Source organism: Typopeltis vanoorti, chromosome 20, assembly GCF_054136105.1.
Source record: "Typopeltis vanoorti isolate ZY-2024b chromosome 20, IOZ_Tvanoo_1.0, whole genome shotgun sequence".
NCBI classification, from domain to species: Eukaryota; Metazoa; Arthropoda; class Arachnida; order Uropygi; family Thelyphonidae; genus Typopeltis; species Typopeltis vanoorti.
This window is the reverse complement of record NC_143568.1, coordinates 91,075,178-91,098,107: the sequence shown is the minus strand read 5'-3', so window position 1 is coordinate 91,098,107 and position 22,930 is coordinate 91,075,178. Positions and strand designations below refer to the sequence as shown.

Sequence of the window (22,930 nt, the reverse complement as noted above, 5' to 3'; positions counted from 1 at the left end):
TGAGAGTTAAGTGTAAATAATTATAATTAGCATTCGATTAATGCAAAATTTTTAATGATGTTATATGAAAGTTACATTAAAATAATGTGTATACTTTAAGAAGTAACTAATTATCAAGGTAAAACAAACCAACTGATACTGATATTTCTTTCATCTTTTTCAATAAAGCATTAAAACATTTACAAGAAACAAGTAGCTAAGTGAATAGCCTTTGCACAAAACAGACTGCAAATCAGAATCCTACTATAGAATGAATGTTTGTAGAAGTCTTTATATGGCAGATGATTCTCAGTGCTCAATGTGAGACCAACCATCATGTTGCTTATCAGAGGACAGAAGTGGGCTCTGATAAAAAAAAATGCTGCATTTATTTGAGAACAAGCACCCAGATTATTTAATCTTAATCTTAATATAATAACATATTTTACACAACTGGACAGGACTGCTCTAAAATAAATAAACAGCTATATAAAAAACTGATGAATAAATAATATAGGAACTGCTTAAGGATCAATGCTGGGAGAAGAACTTCACATAGACATCTACGGAATGCAGAGAAATGACAGGGTCTTCTAATATGATGTCCATGCTTCACCTTCTTGTGATGCATCCCATTAGTAGACATCTAGCTGGATATTAAAAGAATGAGGATAGCAATTTGGGATTTAGCTGATCAATGTGTATTCTGTATTAATTTTAGCTGAAAAGAAAATGTTGGTACAACACGATAATCATGCAAGCTGCAGAATTGCACAGTTAAACAAGGTCCCCCATGGTTTCATCTTCATCAGAACCAAGGTAAAGAGTGAAAAGTCAAATATTAAAACAAATCCAAATTCAAATCAAGGGTTCAAGACAAGCACAATCAAAATAAAAAGTATCAATTTGGGATTTAGCGGACCAAAGTGTATTCTGTACTAGTTTAAACCAAAAAGAAAGTGATGGTACAACATGAAGAGTCATGCAAGCTGCAGCATTGTCTGGTTAAACATGGTCCCCCCCTTGTTTTCATCACAGAACCAGGGTAAACAGTGAAAAGTCAGTTATTGAAGAAATACAAACATCAAAAGTTCAAGATTGGCACCATTAGCATAACAGGTATTAATGGAAAAGTGCAGCTGCGGAAGACTTAGCGAAGTACCACATCAACATAACTGGTATTACCGAAACAAAACAGTTGAGAGTCATCTAAATAATAACTAAAAGATGTTACATTCATGCAACAGTAACTAGGAAAAGAATTAGGAGCACAGTATAACACGAAGCACAAAAATTTTTAAATTCTGGAATCACATGCAAATTCAAGTAGAGTTTGGTTTGGTTTAGGATTTAGTGCTACAAGGACAGATGTCATACTGTGCAAATACATGTCACAGCAGTATGCAATACAGGGGTCTTCAACCTTTCAGCAGTGCAGGCCACGTTAAAAATTTCAATGAAGCCTGCGGGCCACTAAGCTATACTGCGGTATTTAGAATTGTAAGATGCTTTCCAGATTCACAAGGAATGCTGTGCACTTGATACTTGACATAAAATCCTATAAAAATAAACAAACTCAGCTTTAAGAGCGTAGGAGTTGGGTTCATGTTAAGTAAATATAATCAATACTTAAAAATAGATAATTTAATGAAGAAAACGTTCATTTTTTACAATGTCAATGGGCAACTTGGCATCAATGCTGGAAGTCACTATGCGCAGAGTATTCTCGAGATGTTGGTCCGTAATCTGAGTTCTCGTCTTGGACTTCACATGCTTCATTCTGGAGAAGAAGACTGCTCATATAAGTATGTGCTTCCTAACAAAAGTGCACATCTTCAAAGCATGCCGGCAAAGATTAGGGAATGCATCCTCAGAAATGTAGTCTTTGTAAAATGTAAGCAAGGGCACATTGAATAATTTTTCTGCCAAAGAAGAGTTATTTTGGAGTTCAAGCTGCTCCATTTGTACTCAGCCTGGCATTTAGGCAGCATTGACACTGAATGGCATTGAAAATAAATCTAAAGAAGCCTGTTAGTTATGAAAATCACTAAATCTCTCTTCGAGCTCACTTCGCAACACGGCTATTGTAGCGTATTCATCAAGAGACGAACAGTTGGACTCGGCAAGAAGCTGAAAATGAATTAAGTCTTTTTTTGCGAGTTGTACTTCCCAAAGTTTGAGCTTGGCCACAAAAGCTTTGATGTGATCAAACAGTGTGTGCACCAGTTGATCTTTGGATTGTAGCCATGTATTTAGTCATTCATATGCAACGAGATGTCAGTCACAAAGGCACAGTCTGTCATTCACTTTGGATCGTTAAATTCTGCAATCAGATTCTTCTTGGTTTGCATGAACTGCTGTATTTTGCTCCTTAAGTCAAAGACTCTTTTAAGAACCTTCCCTCTGCTAAACCAACGCACATCACTATAATAAACCACATCGCCATGTTCCGCTTCACACTCTTGGGTCAAAAACTCTTGGAATTGACAATGATTCAATCCTCTTGCCCTAATAATGTTGATGACAGTCACAATAACTTTCATGACATTCTCAAATCCAATAGTTTTCGCACACAAATTCTTTGGTGGATTAAACAGTGGTAATGGATGAAATCTTTTACTTCTAGTTCCAGTTCTTTCCGTAGCAGAGCAACAAATCCTTTGTTCTTTCCCATCATAGCAGGGGCACCATCAGTTACCACACCCTTGAGGTTGGTTAAGCTGAGGTCGAAAAGATGGAGAGTTTTCTTGGCGGCTTCAAGAATATCAGTGCCTTTTGTCATTCCCTTCATAGGTACGAGCGCTAGCAGTTCTGTCACAGTGAACTGTTGATCAATGTCACTGACAAAGATAGCCAGTTGTGCTGTATCCTTCACATCTGTGCTCTCATCTAAAGCAAGAATATGACGTAAATTCAGACAACCATTTTTTTTAAAGTTCCTTCAATGTCATTGGCAAGTTCTATACGTCATGCTACAATTACCCCAGACAAACTCGATTTTTTAAACACTTCCTTATTATTTGGACACAGAATATCCCCAGCAGCGATGAGACACCCTTTCACAAACTTGTCGTCCAAGCAGGCTTTTGATTTTTTAGCAATTTTTTCAGCTATTACATAACTTACTTTGATGCATGGTTCGCTCTCTTCCCTCTGCCTTTTAAACATACCCTGCTGGCATTTTAAATCAATTTGGAGACGGTTCACTTTGCCCACATGAAGCCGCCCTTGAAGGTGATCGAAATTGGACGCATGCTTTGTCTCATAGTGTCATTTTATATTGTATTCTTTTGAAATTGACTCACAACAAATTAAACACACTGGCTTATCGTCAATCGACACAAAAAAAGTACAAATTGGTTCACTTTTTATTAAAAACCTGACAAGAATCACTTGATTTATGCTTTTTACTCATAGACACCATAGTGATGGAGGGTGAACCCAAAAAATGATCCAAAATGGCTGTGTACCAGTTATTATCCACTGAATATGTCTCACACTAATGAAAAAAGTCTGGCAATATAAAACCACAATAGGCTATGGCTGACATGACGAAGCTGCGTGCGCTTATACACGAATATCACACTGTTCACGACTGACTGACTGTGGATGAGATCCTCTTGTATTTATATGAAAATAACGAAGTATCAAGAACCTTCAAGATGTATCTGGAAGGCACTAGACAGTCACTCGAACGAACTACTGCTTCAGCCATCAACCTGCGACATTAGTACTAGTACTTAAGTACCGCTTGGCACTGGTAGATGAATGAAGAAGCATGTCTATTTAATATTTATTTTTATAGGATTTTATAAAAATAAATATGTTCACATATAGCTTAGTATCAAATGCACAGCCTTCCTTGTGAATCTGGAAAGCATCTTACAATTCTAAATAACGCAGCATAGCTTAGTGGCTTCATTAAAATTATTTTTTATTTAATTGCATTTTAATGTTAAGGAGTTATTTTTTCAAAATAACCGGTGGGTCACGGCAAAGAGCTCTGCAGGCCATCTGTGGCCTGCGAGCCATGCATTGAAGACCCCTAATGTAATGTAATAAATACATAAGAAACACACACAAAAAATAGCATAAACAGGTATGAAAATAAATAATTGCCAGACTGGTTGGCCGAGTGGTTAGTGTACTCTCCAACCAACAGGTTATTACGGGTTCAAATTCCGCTGTGGGCATGGATGTTTGCAATTGTCTTTAGATGGGAGATGAATATCATCGCACAGTGTGAGACCACTACCCTACTTATTGGAAGATTGAAGTGACTTGAAAAAGCTCCGTGTTTGGTCTCTAGAGTGTAGGGGTTCCAGACTGTAAAAAAAAAAAAAATCTTATTAAAAAAAAAGATATAATATAAAATTGATAAAAATGGGAAAAAAATTCTGAGCCCACCTATGGACAAGGTTTGCTAATAACATTTTGTAAGTGGGAATCACAAAAAAAAAAGTATAAAAAAAATGTAAAAAGGTGTGTAAAATTAAGTGTAAAGAAATTCACAAAAACATAAATAAAAAGACAGGTGTTAAAAACTTAATACATATTAAGTTCAATTAATAAAAATGTATGCAGTACATAAATGCTATATAAAGTGATAGATACTAATGATCTGAAAATTTGAAAACAAAAATGACACTTGGTGAAACTGAGACCATGTTCACTGATGAAATGAGGATAATCGATTAAAATATGAATGATGGTTAGTCTGGAATCATACAACTCTTACACAGGCATATTCATCATCTTTCAAGAGGATGGAGTAAGATAATTATGACATAGACAGAGCTGGGTAAGAATAACTTCCTCTTTACAGTTCCTGCATAGACTAGAATGCTATAATTTAATTTAGGCTTGCTTTGATATAGTTTATTTTATTTTAAGTGGATAAAAGTTTCTTTCTTAAGATCTGTCTGTAATCGGTGAACAGAACAGTCAGATGATGGAAGATTGAAAAACAAGCTGAATTAGTTGCAGTATCTGTAGCTTCATTTCCATTAATCTCAATGTGGCTTGGGATCCAACAGAAGCACATGTAGCTTCAATAATTGAGAGAGAGAATGTGTTGGATACAAGAGAGCCCTGGATGTTTCTGCAACTCTTACTGCCTGTAGACAGCTCTGTGAATCTGTATATATAATGCACCTTTGGTAGTGTTCTGATTGTGTGTAGTTTAAGGCAAGGTCTATCGCATATAGTCCGATAGTGAAGTTGTTACATTACAGTGGGATCTGAGCAGGTATTATGCTGTCTGAGAAGACAGCAGAAGATCTCACTAGAGCCTTTAAATTTGAACCATCAGTGTAGACAGGCACAAAATCAGTATTCTAGTTGCTCAAAAGGGCTGTTGGTAGACAACAGGAGAGTGAAATATTGGGATAGCCTGCAGAAAGAAACACTGCGTGGCTTTTCTTACTAGAGCTTGTAAGAGAGCTTTTGCTTGTAAACAAAAGGGGTGTATGCAGTGGTAAGCTATAAGGGGCTTGTGCGAGCCCTTTGTTAAATTTTTCTCAAATTTGCAAGCCCCTTGTTATTCTTCTTTACTTTTTATTTAAAAAAAAAACATAATTTTTTGAAATATATTAAGCGACAAACTCTTTCGGTAACCTAACAAAAATTTGTATATTCGGCAGTGTATAGATTATTTGGAATTATTGTTTCAACTCCTCTATAATGAAAGTTTGAAAATAAATATGCAATCGTATGGTAAAACCACTAGACAATCAGATGTTCGTAAAACTGTCATCAGAGGGTTGTTCCAGTGGACATTAGTTCTGTGTTCATCAGTACACTGATGTATAACAGTTGTTTGTGTTTAAAATTTAAAAATAATAATAAATTTAAAAACTGTAGATTCAGCAAATTTTATTTTTATAATTGTAAAGGTATTTTTATCCATGAAACATGAAAAGACAGTGAAATTTATTATATTAAATTTTTTTGGGAAAAAAAATAATGAAAAGTGATTCTGCTGATTCTACTGCTATTGAAAATGAAGTCGAAGATGAAGTTTGAAGATAATATGTACATTGATTGATTGAATATGAAACAAGTTGGAGGAGAAAAAGAAAATAATTTACCTGATTGCTGGAACAAGAAGCAAGCATTGCATTTCTAAATGCAGTGTGTATAAGTGGTTAGAAGTTAAAACTGGTAAATTAGAATGTCGTGTTTGCTCAAAATATAAAAACTTAAGTGTTGAAGGAGAAAAAAGTTGTTTTATCATGAAAGGAATGGTAGAAATGAAAATGGAACCGAATGGAAACACTACAGACTCAAGAACTGTTTGCATAAAAAGTTATCCAAACATAATGAATCATTTGCTCATAATAAAATCATAAAAATAAATGAAGAATGTAGCAAATCTATATTATCAAATTTCATTGACAAACTAAATGAAAAAGAAATATTGATAACTTCAAAAATGTTTAATTCTGTTTATAGTTTGGTGAAGAGAAATCGACCTATGTCTGATTTGCCAGATTTAATCGAGCTCCAAATTAAAAATGATATTGTTCTAGGATTATCATTGCATTCTAGATTCTCATGAATTAGAATAGTTGAACATATTTCTAAACAAATAAAATTAGAAATATTCTCCAAAATAATAGAAAAAAAAAAGCAAAATTTAGCAGCCAAATCGATAATGTTGTCAATTCGTCTGTTATTATAGAAAAAAAGTGTTTTAGTTATTCACATACAAGTTGAGCTCACTGAGCCATGTATGATTTTTGTAGATCTTGCAAAACTAGAAAATACCACCGCAGAATGTATACATGATACTTTAAATTCATATAGATTTTTTGACAACAATTTAAAAAATCATCTTATTGCAGTTTGTTCTGATGGAGCTAGTGTAATGCCAGGAAACAAATCAGGTGTTGCAATCAAACTTCTACAAAAATATCCCAACATTGTGATTTGGCATTGCGTAGCTCATTGTTTACAATTAGCATTACACGATTCGATAAAAAACATTAAAGAAATAAATCATTTTGAAATATTTATGGATAAATTATATGCTTTTCATCATCTTCAATCACCCAAACATCAATGAGAATTAAATACGATTGCAAAAGACCTTGGTATCGAAATTTTAAAGATTGGCTGTGTGTTTGGACCATGATGGGCAGCTTGCAGTTTACGAACAGCTCTTGCTATGTGGGGAAATTACCTAGCTTTATGCAAGCTTTTGCATCGAATGATAAATATAAGGGCTTTTTAAACCGACTTCTCAATTTGAATTTTTAAAAGATCTAGCATTAATGATTGATATCCTACAGGAATTATCATATCTGTCAGAAGCTCTACAAAGTCGCAATATAAGTATTATAAGGGCTAACTCCTTATTCATGTGAACAATTAATGATTTTAAAAATTCTGTAGGTTCTTGTGAATCTAAAATTGATACCATGTTAAAATCAAAACAGTTTGAAGGAATAGCAATTGAAAGCAAAATCAGATTTCACAAACTACCACGAGAAACATTACTGAACTCTCTTATAATGTCTTTAAAGGATAGATTAATGCAGCAAAGAAATTTTAAACTTAAAAATGAAAATTATGAGGATTTGAAAGATGAAGAACTCAAAAACATTTTAAATGTATGTTATCCTGAAACATGGAGTATGGAAGAAGTTACGTGTCCATGGTTAGAAGGAAAAAAAAAGATAAGATTTTTAAATTTTATTTTGAAATATGAAATTAAAATTAATGATTTTAGAGATTTAGTGGAAATGGCTTTGACTGGAAAGTTACAAAATGAAATTCCCAGCATGGTGAAAAAAGCCAAAGCGATTATGGCAACAATTGCAGTTTGCAGTGCTGAAGCTGAATGAGCTTTTAGTGTGATGAATCACATCGTAACGATGAAGAGATCTTCTCTCACTATAACATATTTCGGATTTAATGAAAATATGTATAAATGGGAAACTCTTGAATAAACTTAATCCGAATCCCTATGTCAAATCTTTTCTAGAAAATCATCACTCAGCTAGAGATCCTCCTAGAAGAACACAAGGCATGAAGGAGGAAATAAGGTGTTGCAGCTGTTGTCATAAGTATTTCCTTAAAGTAATTGTTTGTAAATGTTAACCTGTAGAGGAGAGAGAGTTTTTTCTGGGTAAATGTGCACCAGACAGCGAGTTTTGTTGTTTTTTTTCATGTAAAATCATCTCATAATTTCGAAAGTGATTTTATTAAATAAAATATTATAGTTACTGTTACTACCATTTTACAAATAAGAATTCAATTTTGGTAGTCTCATATAAATAAATAGGACTATAAAATAATGTCCCTTGATTGGTACTGTTGATTATCACTTGAAGTATAAAAACAAAAGAGAAATATAACGTATTTCAATATTATTGTGTTTAGATAATATTTATGTATTATTTATAGATTGTTTGTCATAAAAACTTCTATCGCAAACAAAATAAATTTATTTTGTTTATAAACATCCCACCGTGGAAATGGATGTTTGCGATTGTCTCTGGAAATACTAGTGGTGGCGGTCGGCGATAGATGGCGTTGGTGTAGTTTTTTTTTTTTTTCCCTCGACGATTCGAGCCCTTTGTTAATATTTCCATAGCTCACCACTGGGTGTATGGCAGTTTGATGAGTGTTGTACAAATTCTCTCACCATGGGCAAAAAAATAATTGACCACGTGGGATGCTTTAGCATGGATTTTATTTTCATAGTGTATAGCAGAGAAGAGATAGCTGCTGATGTCAATGAAACAGAGTTGGTTCATTTGCTTCGACATACAGACTAGGGGTCAGTGAAGATCAAAATGCTCCAGTTGCAATTCTTATGGCTTGATGGTGGATAGGGTCCAGCCATCACAGAGTACTTTCTCCAGAAGAAGCACAGACTTGAGACCCATAATCAAGTTTCGATCTCATTACTGAATGGTACAATTGAAGCAAAGAACATCTGTCTGAACTTTAAGAAGTGGAAGATAAGAGGGTGAAGTACATTCATTGCTTTATGGCACTTATCTTGCAACTGGCATATATGAAAAAGGAAACTGAGTTTCTTGTCAAACAAGAGTCCCAAGAATGATTGAAGTTTGTCATAGTCTGAGTTCTAGGTCAGGATGAAGATGACATCTGCAGCAAAAATGCATATGAACTGTCTTGCTGCATTGACTATCTTTCCATGACCTTCATATTACACAAATGACAGAAGATGGTAAATTCATTCACATAGATGGCATTACTTACAGTTGGAGGAAGTTGTTCAGTTACTGAGTTGACGTTGATTGCAAAGAACGTGACACTTAACCTTGTGGCACTCCCTCCTCTTGGGTACATAGTTGGGAAAGAGTGTTTCCACTTGGACTTGGAAGATTTGGTTGGACAAAAAGTTTTTGATAAAAAAAAAAGAGAGAGAAATTCCTTCTGAGACCAAAGTTGTGTATGTTTTTCAATATTCCAAATCACAAAGCGGTGTCATATGCTTTTTTCCATATCAGAGAAAACTGATACTAAGTGCTTGCATTTCAGGGAGTCATTTCAAATGGATACTTCCTATCAGACTAGATGATTGGTTGTTGAATGACATTTGCAGAAGCCAGACTAAATTCTGGAAAAAAAAAGTTGTTTGCTCCAGAAACTATAAAAGACAAGAGTTAACAATTTTTTTCCAGAATCCTGCACAAGTAGCTGGTCAGAGCCATTGATCAATAGTTTACTGGGGATTTTGAATTCTATCTTGGCTAAGGAAAGGCAATTAAATGCCATTTACCAGGTATCTGGGAAAATTTTCTCACAGAAAATTCTGTTGAATAAGTACAGTAGTTGATCCTTGGCACACCTGATCATCTCATGGTGGATGCTATCTAGTTCAACAGTAGCTGGGTGACATTTAAGCAAAGCAGCTTTCATTTCTTGTTTTGTGAATGGCTTGTTGTAGTCTTCTTTGCCACTTGAAAATAATAGAATTTGTTATTTTTCTGCTCTGCAGTTTTGAGCAAAAAACTACAGGGAATAAGATGTTGCTGAAATTTTGGCAAAAACCTCCCCTGATATTGTTGGCAATTGTACATCCATTATGTTTATGGATGGAAAGTGGGCCGGTGGTATATTTGCTCTTCATATTCTAAATTTTAACCCACACTGCTTTGCTGTTGGTTGCTCTTGTTATGGAAAATATGTATTAGATCCAGAATTCCTTTTGGCTCCGATGACAGATGTGTCTTGCTTGGGCATATCTGAAAGCAATGAGGTTTGTTGTGGGGTATCTGCAAAAGATACTCCAAGCTTTCTTCTGTGCATCCTTAATTGCTGTACAATCAGAGTTAACCTTGGTTTAGGAAAAAATGAAAAACAACTGGATGTTTCAAGAATTGGTATTGTGGAAACTTGTGTAATACACTCTTTCACATGATTCAATGCCCCACTGATAGGAGAGATGCTGACTGTTGCAGAATCAAATTCTGCTAGGGAAGGGAAGGTGAGCCAGTCAGCTTGTTTGATTTTTCACTATGATATCCATGATGTAGTACATGATTGCCAATGCAAAAAAGTGGATATCACAAGGAAGTGATGGCTTCCAAATAAGTTTCTTCCTTAAAGAGTGGAAGGGTGAGCAGATAGTTAACTTAATGGAAGCGAATGTTTGGGTAGGCATATAGAAGAAGGTATTTCTTCCTGTATTCAAGAGGGAAAGATTATTGTTGTCAAGCATATGCTCTGATATTAGTTTGGGCACTACTCCACAGGGTTGCATCTTAAAAATCCCCAAATAAAAGCAAAGGGATGGTAACTGCAATATGAGATCATCAAGGTTATCCTTATTTGCAGGAGGTAAGTAGATGCAACATAATATTATAAGAGATCTGATTGAGACTCAGATGGAAACTGCCCATATGCTTTTATTAAATAGAACTTGCTGGAAGGGGTTATTGTTATGCACAAAGATGGCAACTTCTCTATTAACAGATCCATCTCCCACCCTCTCCTTCAAGTATGTTTCCTGCAAGCAAAGGCAGATTGGTGTATACTTGTGCAAGAGAGCCTTGATGTCATAAATGTTTTGATGGAATCCACAACAATTCCATTGTAAAAATGTTTTCATTATTAATTTTTGTGGTATCATCTGGTTTTTGATGTTGTGAGGTTTTGAGATCATTGGCTTTAGATTTTTCTTTCTGGAGAATTGCGGATGGTTAGTGTCCAAAATTTCTTAATCAGGAAAAATATTCAGGACATCATCAAATTGGACTTCCTCTAGGAACTCTATTTTACCTTCTTATGGGGGAAAACATGATATCCATCTTATTTAACACTAGATCTTGTAGCACATGTCTTCATTATTTTTTTAATTAGCAGATTTTCACTTAAGGGAATTATTTTTGGCATGTTCCGAGGAGTAAGTCCATATTGATTTTACTCTTTTAGACCAAACAAATTGTCAGAATCAGATTTTAAGTAATTTTAAGAAATTTATGAGAAATCATAGGAACATAATAAACACCTATATTTAAGTTTTATAAAGCTGGAAAAAAAATTATTATTATTATTATTATTATAAAAACCTCCATGGAGTCAAAGACTCATCATGGGAGGTCCATTGTTATATACACAGTTTATCATACCGCGCCTTAAATATATTCACTGTCTCTGCACTCACCACACTCTCAGGCAATGCATTCCAATCACTCACCACTCTCCATGCAAAAAAACCCGCTCCTCACTCCCTTGCTCACACCTTCCTTACACAGCTTCCAGGGATGACCTCTTGTTCTGCTATCCTCACCCATTCAGTGCAAAACTTCCCTGACATTAATCTGGTAATAACCTCTTAAAAGCATATAGGTCTCAATGATATCCTCCCCTCCTCCTTCTATCCACCAATTTCTGCAAATTGCATTTTGTAAATCTGTTTTCATACTCTACATTCCAGAGACCAGAAACCACCTTAGTCAATTGCCTCTGAACTTTTTCCAACGCATCTTCATCTTTTTGAAAACCAGGTGACCAGATCTGTGCACAGTAATCCATATGTGGCCTGATCAAAGCCTTATACAAAGGAACCATAACATCCTTACTTCTACAAGTCAATGTCCTCCGCATCATTCCCATTATCCACTCTGTTGTTGTTGTCACAATTTTAGTAACATGTCCCCGAAATTTTAGGTCCTTGTCTACAATCAATCCCAGATCTCTCATCTCCTCTACCTCCTCCAAGATATTTCCACCGATTGTGTACTTTACATCCCATCTCTGCTTCCCAAATTTCAAACCTTACACTTTGAAACATTGAATTGACATCCCCACTCATTCAGCCAGTGTATTCAAGTCCTCTTGCAGAGCCACAGCATCCCCACTACTCCTGATAGCTCTCCCCAACTTTGCATCATCTGCAAACAACTGCATATCACCATTCAGACCTCTCCAAATATCATTTACATACAAAATAAACAGCAATGGACCCAAAACAGACCCTTGAGGTACACCACTAGTAACTTTCCTCTTCTGGGATATCGCTCCTCCATAGACAACTCACTGATACCTATCAGACAGCCAATCTCCAATCCAGCGAACCAATCTATTGTTCAGCTCCATCCATTCTAATTTAATTACCAGCTTGTCATGTGGCAATTTATCAAATGCCTTTGCAAAATCTAAATATACCACTGTATATGCAACACCCTTATCCAACGCATTTGTCACTTTATTATAAAAAGCAAGCAGATTGCTAAAGCATGATCTTCCTTTAGTAAATCCATGCTGGCTGCCAAAGAGTATTTTTCTGTTGTCAACCCAATTCTGAATCTTAGTCCTAAATAACTTCTCTAATATCTTGACCACAACTCCAGATACACAGACTGGTCTATAATTCAAAGCCTTACTCTTATCACCTCCCTTATGAATTGGAACAATTTTACCCTCTTTCCACTCCCTTGGAACTTGACCCAGTGAGAGACTCATGTTGAAAAGATATGCAAAAGCTGTTGTTAACTCTCTGGTACATTCCCTCAAGACACATGGTGAAATAGCATCAAGTCTCACAGCCTTATTTACATCAAGTCTATTCAATTCCTCATATACCTCCTGTTCACTTACAAACAGTTCCCTCCTCCTTCTTTCCCACTGCTTTCAAGTTCTACATGATGCCACATTCACAAGAATGAAATACCTTTAAAAATTGCTCACTAAATATCTCAACAATATCTTCTGCAGCAGTTATCATTCCTCCATTTTCACCAATCAATCCCATTCTACCATAATCGTTCTTTCTTCTACTGGCCACATATCAGAAAAACTCCTTAGGATTTTTTTTGGCCGCTTTAGCTAACTGCTGCTCATACTGCATTTTTTCTACCCTTATCAAGCTAGTCATCTTCCTCGTCTGCTCTTTGTACTTCCCATGCAATTGGTTGTTATAAATACTATTTTGTGTTTCTTCCATAATACCTTCTTCTTCCAGATTGCATACCTTATCTCTTGATTCATACATTTTACATCTACTCTATTTACCCCCTTAACCTTTGGAATATATTCTGATATTGCCTCCACCAAATAGTTCTTGAGTATGGCCCAACTAGCACTGATATCCTTTCCATCCAGTTCAACTTTCCAATTTATTATCGCAAGCTGTTTCCTGAACTTGCGTAATTACCAGTCTTATAATTCCACATATATCCCTTTCTAACAGCGTTCTCAAATGACTGGTCACCCTGCAAGTGATCACCTTGTGGTCACTCTGACCAACTGGTGGAAGATTTGACACCTCGTTTATAATAACATCATCTGATGAGATGATCAAATCCAATACTCTTGATCCTTGTGTACCCTCTGTTACGTGCTGCCTAAGGTAATTATCTTTCAAAAACTGCAAAAATTCATTTTCTTTACCCCCAGATGCAATCTCTTGCTTCCAGTCTATATTAGCATAATTAAAGTCGCCCATAATGATAACTTTTCTTGCTAGCTAGGCCAATTTGCCTATACATTTCCTTCTCATACCCTCCATATTACCAGGTCTATAGCAACACCCAGCTAAATATTTCATCCTGTTTACTTCTACCTCACACCATACTGCCTCAAAACCGTGACCACTATTTGCACCTTGCAAATCCACCTTAGATGGACACAACTCATCTGCTACCATTAACGGTACTCCTCCTCCCTTTCTTCCCTGTCTATCTTCACAAAAAATATCGTATCCGTTCATCTCTATTCCTGTCAGGATGTCATCGTCATCTAACCATGTCTCACTTATACCAACAATTTTGGGGCGAATAGACTCAAGCAAAGCAACAATTTCGTTCCCCTTATTTCGAATACTTCTAGCATTAGTGAATAAACATAAGAAATCATTACTGCTTCTACAAGTCCTATGAACATCACTCCTATGATGCGACTCTTCAATACCTTCCCCAGTCACTTCCTCTATATTACCACTAATTCTACAATTTTCCTCACACCTAAACTCTCCCCACTCATCCCAGGCCATCTCAATCTATGTTTGCCCACTTATACATTCACCTCTGAATTCAGTATCCGCATGTTTCATAAAGTGTCTCCCTGTCCACCCTGACTCCTCCCGTTTCCCTGTTTGTGTTGTACCTCCAATTTACTTCATTGACAAATACCTCTCCCTACCCTGCTATTTTGCTCTTTCATATCACTTTGCACCACCTCAGATCTATTCATTACAGTCATTACCTCTCCTGCCAGTAACAATCTCTCTAGCCGACTCACACCAAAACCATTTAAATGCAGCCCATCTTCTTTATACAATTCCATCCGTCCCTCAAATTCCTCCCACACATTCACAAAATACACTCCATTCTCCTCACATAACCGCACTAACATATCATTCATAGTCTTTGCTCGCCTCCTCAATTCATCACTATCATACCTTGACAATACACTGACTACCTTTCCTACCACACTGTTATCTTTTACTCTCCTTAATAATCCAATCTGGCATTTTCCTTGTTCCCATCCAAATCATTTGTTCCTACTACAATCACCAACTCTTGTGCTCTCTTATTCCTCATGTCCAACACTTCAATCTCTCCATTCTACCACCAGGAAAACAAACCTTATGCATCTTCTCATTCACCATACCTCTAATAATGGAATCTCCATTGAGAGTCACTCTCAAATCATTCGATATATCTTTCACATGGCCATCTTTCCTTCTACTCTTTTTCACTCTTCTGTGTATGTCTGTAATCCTTTTCATTTCATCTCTTGCCTCCTCATCATCAATTCTGCTTTCATGTCAGCATCCAATATATATTCCTGTCTGACATTTCATATAGTTTCATATTATGTCTTTGGATATTTTTGGTCGTGCAAAATCTATAGCAGTCCCCACACTGATGTTCTGACGAGGATATCCAAGGATAATTAACTGATCCATTTTCCTTCTCTTGAGCAACATTCTGATCCTGTAATGGAAGCTGCTGATCATGTATTTTATGAATGTTTGGCATAAGAGCAGTAGGCCTGGATGTATCCCAAGACATCATCATCATCATGGATCTACTGTCTTGATGTAAAGAACTGGCACAAGGTGAAACTGTAGCTCCAGGTAATAAGAGTGAGACACCAGGTTCGATATCTTTTATCATACTTTGTGCAACTTGAAAAGAAGTAGATAATTCAGGTGATACAGAACAAGGAACTAATATTTGGCTATCTGTACTTAGCCCTGATTCTATGTTATTTGAGTGAGTTTCAATTAACTCAACAGTATTAAGAATATGCATCGTATTTATTACTGGGATTGATATTGGATCTTGGAGCAAATTGAGGAATCACCACCTGTGATTCCTCAATTTCTATTACTGTATCTTCACTTTGTTGTGATCCTTTTACCAACACTGAACTCTGTATAGATAGATGAAAATGAGTTCTGAGTTGGACTAGGATATATATTTCAATTAGAAACAGAAATATCATTTAATAGATAATCAATTCCTGACAGTTCTAACCTTCCTTCACTTGTGAATGACTTTATTGACCTGTTGGTATCTTCTGGTGTGTGTGTGTCTAATTCATTTACTTTTGATGACACATTGGACTTCATGCTTTTACTGTTAGAACCACGAAGATATCTACTCCGAGATGTTCCTCTTTTCTTCTTAATTACTGGTGGCAATTCTGTGCTGCATTTTTTCAGTTGCACCTCAGCAAGTAACAAGGCCTGGTTACTTGAGTCATGTTCACTCTTTTCCTGAATATCAATACTGGAAGTATCCTGCTGTGCAACTTCTAAGCAGCACAGCAAGTTGGTCCTGCGAAATGATCACTTCACCCTTGTACATAAAATCTATTATTATTTTTAAATCCATGTATTTTATATCATTGAGAATAACAACGGGATGTTTACAAGAGTTTTCAAGAAATATGCCATAAAAGAAAGAACTACAGGCAGACAACACTATTTTGTGTGCTTCAAGTCTATTACCTTCACATACTAAAGTCACATCTACAAAAATTTCAGTAAAAAGTAATTCATTAAAAGTAGTTAGTACATTGACATGGTGATTATTCCTTCTTAAACAGATCTGCTGAGCCTCCATCTAGTAACAATTTTTTTTATTTTTTTTAAGTTAACCAATAACAAGTTTGAAAAATGAAACTAGCACCTAAATTGTTGTCTTTACCAGCAATACAATAGTAGTCATACAGTAGTCAAACACGTGTAAAATTAGGCCTAAATCAACGCGTATACGAAACTCCAATCAGTGAAAAATGACACCGCATTACTGACTTTAATGTCAGAACTCTGTACGAACTTGTCATACATACTAATAATGTCAGCAAGATGTGAAGAGAAAAGCTATTCAAAATGCTACAATTATATGATATAAATGGGACATTATACAGAGCAATTCATAGTCTATATTTAAGTTGTAAATCAGCAGTCAGAATTGAAGGAGGTAGAGGATGGTTTGATGTAAAACTAGGTATATGATAAGAATGCATACATCTCCACTATTGTTCATCATTTATGTAGATCACATTATGAAGAAAAGTGGCATTAAATCTGATATTAAAACTTGAGGTGTTAATATCAACTCTTTACGTAGATGATGTTATACCCTTAAATATATCCAGAACAAGTCTGCAGAATTTCTTAACTAAACTGAATAACTGCTGTGACAAATCTGGTATGAAAATCAGCAGACAAAATAATCTAAAGTTGGAATGGCGGAAAGTTAAATGAATAAATTAATATGGTATGAAAGAGAGAGAGAGAGAGAAATTAATCAAAACACAAAAACTGGCTTGTATATAGATGTTCAACCCAATTTTAACTTACTGATCTGAGAGTTTGGTTCAAAATATAACAGTTGATCAAAGAATACAGAATACATTCATGAGAGTTTTGAAAAAAAAAAGATTAGGGGAGTGAACATATATTTAAAATAAAGTTATTAAGAAGTGACTTGATATTATGAATGTGTACGCAGAGCTCACGTAAGGTTTATTGTTTGGCTTGATTTTCTGGCACACTAGCAACTTGGGATATGATGTGGCATAACAGGGAAAAAAAAAAAGTAAAATTTTTATAAGTATAAATTACAAGTCAAGGTAAATGTATATACAAGAAAGATTAAGTCACAGTTAATGTAAAATTAATAAATAAAAAAATGCTCTTTAAAAGTAATACATGCGAATCTATAAAAGATTAATCTTTTGTAGAAATTTAAAAATGCATTGTATATCTGAGGAGTGTAGGGTTCTGGGAAATTACTGAAAGTGCTAAAATAATGGCATACTCATTGATGTAATGAGGGGAAATTCATTAAAATATGTATGATGGTTAATGCAACAAAATAGTACTCACGCATAAATATGTCATCATCCTTCTAAAGGAAGAAATGTGCAAGAAAAGGCCCATACACAGCTGAGCAAGAACAACTTCTTCTCTGTTATTTTCTCTATTTCATGATGCTTACTACCAGATTATTAATTTTTGTCTTATAATCTGCTTGTAGTCCAAGTAGAGAATGAGCAGAAGATGGCATCTTAGGAAATGACTTCACCTAGGTACTGCATCTACAGCCTTTCTTCTTACCAACATGGCTTGGGATACAACACAGATGACCACCCAGATAGAGTCTCGGTCTGATAAACCAAATGCTAAATCAGAGAGAGAGAGCACAGGATATTACTGATATACCAGACTTTTATGTGTGCCTGAGAGCTTCTTGAATTAGTATAAATAATGCATATTTTGTAGTTTTTTTTTTTTTTAAATAAAATAAAAATCAGCTAACGCCTTTTTATTCCCTTATAGGGAGTAGGCAAGACCGTTTAGCCTATCTAACTTTTGCTTAAGGGTCAAAGCTGTATAACTGAGAGGAGACCTCCACATAGTTTTTAAAGAAATCCGGAGAACCAAACAGGGCTTCTGACCTAATGTCCAATCCTCACCTTCTCGTGGTGCACCCTGTTGGGTATCTACCTGGATACGGAACGAATGAGGATGGGCTGCAATTTGGGATTTAGCCTACCAAATTGTATTCTTATTTGTTAAACCAAAATAAAAAACGATGGTACAACATGACAAAATTTCATGCCGGCTGGGGCGTCGCCTGGTTAAACAAGGTCCCCATTGTTTTCGCCAGGGAACCAGGGTGAACAGCGAAAAGTCAGTTACGGGAACAAATCTGAAAACACACCACAACTCAACATCACCAGAGTTAAAGATCGGTACTATCAACATAAGAAGCCTGAATGGCAAAGAAATGGAGCGAGCTGAGGAATTAGATAAGTACCAGATCGACATAATAGGGGTGACTGAAACAAAAAAGGCAAAAACTGGTGAGATCTTTATGAACAATAAATACAAAATGTTATATTCAGGAAATCGAAATCAAGGAAAAGAAGGAGTAGCCATAGTATTCAACACAAAATACGAGGCTAATCTTCTTGAATGGCAGGCAGTCTCAAATAGAGTAATGTGGGCAAATATCAGAATGGGGAACTGGACAATGAGCTTTTTTATTTGTGCATACGGTCTCACAGAAGGTTCTACTAAGGTAGAAGTAGAGGAATTTTTTGATGCTATAGAAAAAGCAACTGACACAATGAAAAAGGAAAAGTTGGTCCTTGTTGGGGATCTAAATAGCAGAGTAGGAAATGACTGTCAGACATACAAAAATATTTTGCAAAAATTTGGAGAAAAGAGCAAAGCTAATAATAATGGCATATACCTGTTGGATTTTTACTCAGGACATGGACTGGTTATCACTAACACCATGTTCCAACATAAAAATGTGCACAAATTCACATGGAGAGAAGAGGCAAGGAATAAGAAAAGTCTCATTGACTATGTTATTGTTGATAGTGCTGTTTTCTCCCTGGTGCAGGACACCAGAGCATACAGAGAATTTGAAATTGGAAGCGATCACTATTTAGTCTTGAGCAGGATAAAATTGAATTTCATATTGAAAAGAATAACATGTAAGAAATTTTTAAAGCGAATAAAAGTTGAGCAGCTCTCAGATGTGAACTGTAGACTAAAATACACAAAGATTATTGAAGAAAAAATGAAAGAGTTTGAGAACAGGAACCAAACCTTGGAGATTCAATGGCAAGCCTTGAAGAAAACCCTGATTGATTCAGCCAGAGAGGCAGGTGGTGAGGTTGTCTGCAAGGATAGAAAAATCAGGACTCCATGGTGGACACAGGATGTTAAAGAGGCAGTGAAGGAAAAGAATAAAGCATATCAAAAGTTCCTGGCAAATAAGTCAGCTTGTGCTCTTAGAGAATACAGAGACAAATGTAAGAAAGCTAAACATTGTGTAAAACTAGCTAAACAAAAGTCATGGGAGGACTTTGGCAAGAACATAGAAAATAAATGTCAAGAAGGTGGTAAGATATTCTGGAGGTTGTTGAAGAAGCTTAGAAATGGAGGAAAGAGTGCTGTAAAAGGAGTTAGAGATGATAAAGGTGACATGAAAACAGGAGAAAAAGATATCCTTGAAGTATGGAATAATTACTTTGAAAAAAAGATCTTCACTTTACGACAAATAGTCAAGAAAGCATGGGAATATAACAAAGATCTGTATTTAAGTTTTGTCGATTTGGAAAAGGCATATGACAAGGTGCCAAGAGAGAAGCTGCAGTTATATGGTGTCAATGGGGCATTATATCAAGCAATACTTAGTCTTTATTTGAGTTGTAAGCCAGCAGTTAAAATTGAAGGAAGTACAGGAAGATGGTTTAATGTTAAATCTGGTGTGAGACAAGGATGTACATTATCCCCTCTGTTATTCATTATCTATATGGATCACATTATGAAGGAAAGTGGTATTAAACATGATATCAAAATTGGAGATGTTAATGTCAGCTCTTTGCTTTATGTGGATGATGTTATACTTCTAAATAAATCCGCTACATGTCTGCAAGATTCTCTGACTAAATTGAATAGCTGTTGTAATAATAGATATGGTATGAAGGTCAGCAATAAAAAGACAAAGACAATGAAAATAGGCTGAATCATTGAAAATGTCAACTCTGTTGTGAATGGAGAACCTGTGGAACAAGTAAAACATTTCAGCTACTTAGGCACGATTTTTACTGAAGATGGTAAATTAAATATAGAAATAGACAACAGAATCAGCAAAGCTGGTATGGTGGGAAGTCAATTGAATAAATTTATATGGAATAAGAGAGAAATTAGTCGGAACACTGAATTAGCTGTATACAAGACAGTGTTCAAACCAGTTTTAACTTATGGATATGAGAGCTGGGTCAGAAGTAAAACACTTGACCAAAGACTAGAGACCGCAGATATGAGAGTCCTGAGAAAGATTATAGGCGTGAACAGATGGCATCAATAGCAATATCATATTAAAAACGAGGATATTATTAGGAAAGAATTGACATTGTCAGCATCTAGGAATGCATTAGCAGAGCTAATCTCAGGTGGTATGGTCACTTAAACAGAATGGGCGAGGAAAGATTAGCAAAACAAGTGTTCTCTGCCAGGTTGGCAGGAAAACGACCCAGAGGAAGTCCAAGATATAGGTGGAGTGATACGGTACAATGTGCCTTAGACGATAGAAATATAAGATCTGATAATGATAATATTGGAGTCTTGACAAGCAATAGACTGATTTGGAGGAAAATTGTAGATAGGAAGTTGGTAATGATGTAAATTTTTCATGTAGTACTATCATATCATAACACATGCGGGTTCTACGGTCGATTTTCTTGAGTTTATGGGATGAAAAACCCAAGTTTCTGTGAGAAAAAACCCGCTTACCCGTACCAGATATCGACTAACTCAGGAACCAGTGAAAAAAAGGCTTTGAAAAATTTCCTCTAGTCTACAACTAGATTTGAAACCAAGTCTTCCTTCGTGCAGTCAAGCACTGTGGTATGCAAACGCCACATCCACTGAGCTATACAGTTTTTTTTTTAATGTAATTTACTGAAAGCTCTATTGTTTGTATTAAATAACATTAATAACTTAGCAGTAGTTGCTACATTCTAGTGTAATCTGATTAGATATTATGCTGTCTGTGGAAGCAGCTGCAGATCCCACTAGACTGATTCTGAGCTGTAAGTATAGAATCAGTCTCTAGCTGCAGAATATAAATTCAGAGTATTCTGCTGCATGTGTTTGAAAGAGCTGCTAGTAAACCGAGGGAGGAATGAAAGATTGAACTAATCATCTGTACAAGGAGAAGTTATATGTTGGTACACAGCTGTATCACAGTTGTTGCATTTTTAGTGCATCAGTGCTGTATACTCTCCACTCCAGGTTTTGAACTTGAAGTAATACTTTCATTCAAAAATGAAAGGTAGTGTGACAGGTATTGTGCAAATTTTCTTAACATGAACAAAAGATAATTGACTATGATGGATAGGCTGTCTCAGCTTTTATTCAAATTGCATCATGTAAAGATTGCTGCTCATGCCAAATTGACAAAGGTGGTTCATTTGCTTTGACATAAAGACGAGGAATAGGTAACATTTGAATGTTCAAAATGCTTCAGCCATAATTCTGATTACCTGATGGTGGATTGGATCCAACTACTACAGTGTATTTTCTGATGAAAGCATACACCTGAGATCCATGATCAAGTCTTGATTTGAGAAGCGACTGATATAATCAGAGCAGTGAAGATCTGTCTGTCTACATCTCTGAAGTGCAGGCTGGGGTGCAAAGGATGTTTTGTCATTTTCTAGTAGTTATCTCACTACTGAAATATATGAGCAGAAATGGCATTTTTTTTTTTTTTTTTGGTCAAATATGAATCTCGAAAAAGATTCTTCTATGGCAGCTGGGATTACTGTTTATTGTGAGTCAGGATGAAAACCACATTTGTAGCAAAAATTAATCATTAATGCAGCAAACTATCCAAATACAACAAACTATTTTTGTGATCTTCATGTGTTTGCTATAATGAGACTCAACCATATGCAGCAGCTTCTTATCCTAACTTAAAGCAGCATAAGAGAGTTTGGATGGATCCTCATAACATGGGGATAGAATTTATAATTATAATGTCACTTCATTATAATGGCATATTTGCTTTGGCAAGCATCTAGATAAAAATTAATTTGTATTTATAACGATGCAAATGTTTTGTTAAAAGGAATACAAAAATGCAAGTAGTAACTTACTTCTGTGTCACTGTGATGCTTGTAACGTTTAATTACTCTTCCTAAACAACAGTCAATAAGGCATATAATATTGCTACCACATGTAGCAACAATATTTGTTGTTGTTCCTTAAAAAAAAAACAAAAAAAAAACAGGTTTATAAAATCACATTATTTCATTTTTTTAAATTTTGAAATTACTACAAGTAATCAAATAAAGGACAGATTAGAAAGCATATTGTCTTGATTACTTAGAAAAATTTTAGGAAAGTAACACTGAACTTTCAACCAATTTTAAAATCTCACTAACAGTTAGTAAAATAAGATAGAAACTTATGCTCATTTCTAAT

At 35.5% G+C, this 22,930-nt stretch overlaps 1 protein-coding gene across 2 annotated transcripts in view; it reads right to left on the bottom strand.

Moving 5' to 3' along the window:
* LOC150095642 (leucine-rich repeat and WD repeat-containing protein 1-like) overlaps positions 1-22,930 on the bottom strand; it is a 154,362-nt gene that overhangs the window by 81,832 nt on the left and 49,600 nt on the right. For both annotated transcript variants that reach the window (XM_090410281.1, XM_090410282.1), the window contains one exon: positions 22,603-22,709. In XM_090410281.1, coding sequence (XP_090266407.1) covers positions 22,603-22,709 — 107 coding nt within the window. The remainder of the gene's footprint in view (positions 1-22,602; positions 22,710-22,930) is intronic.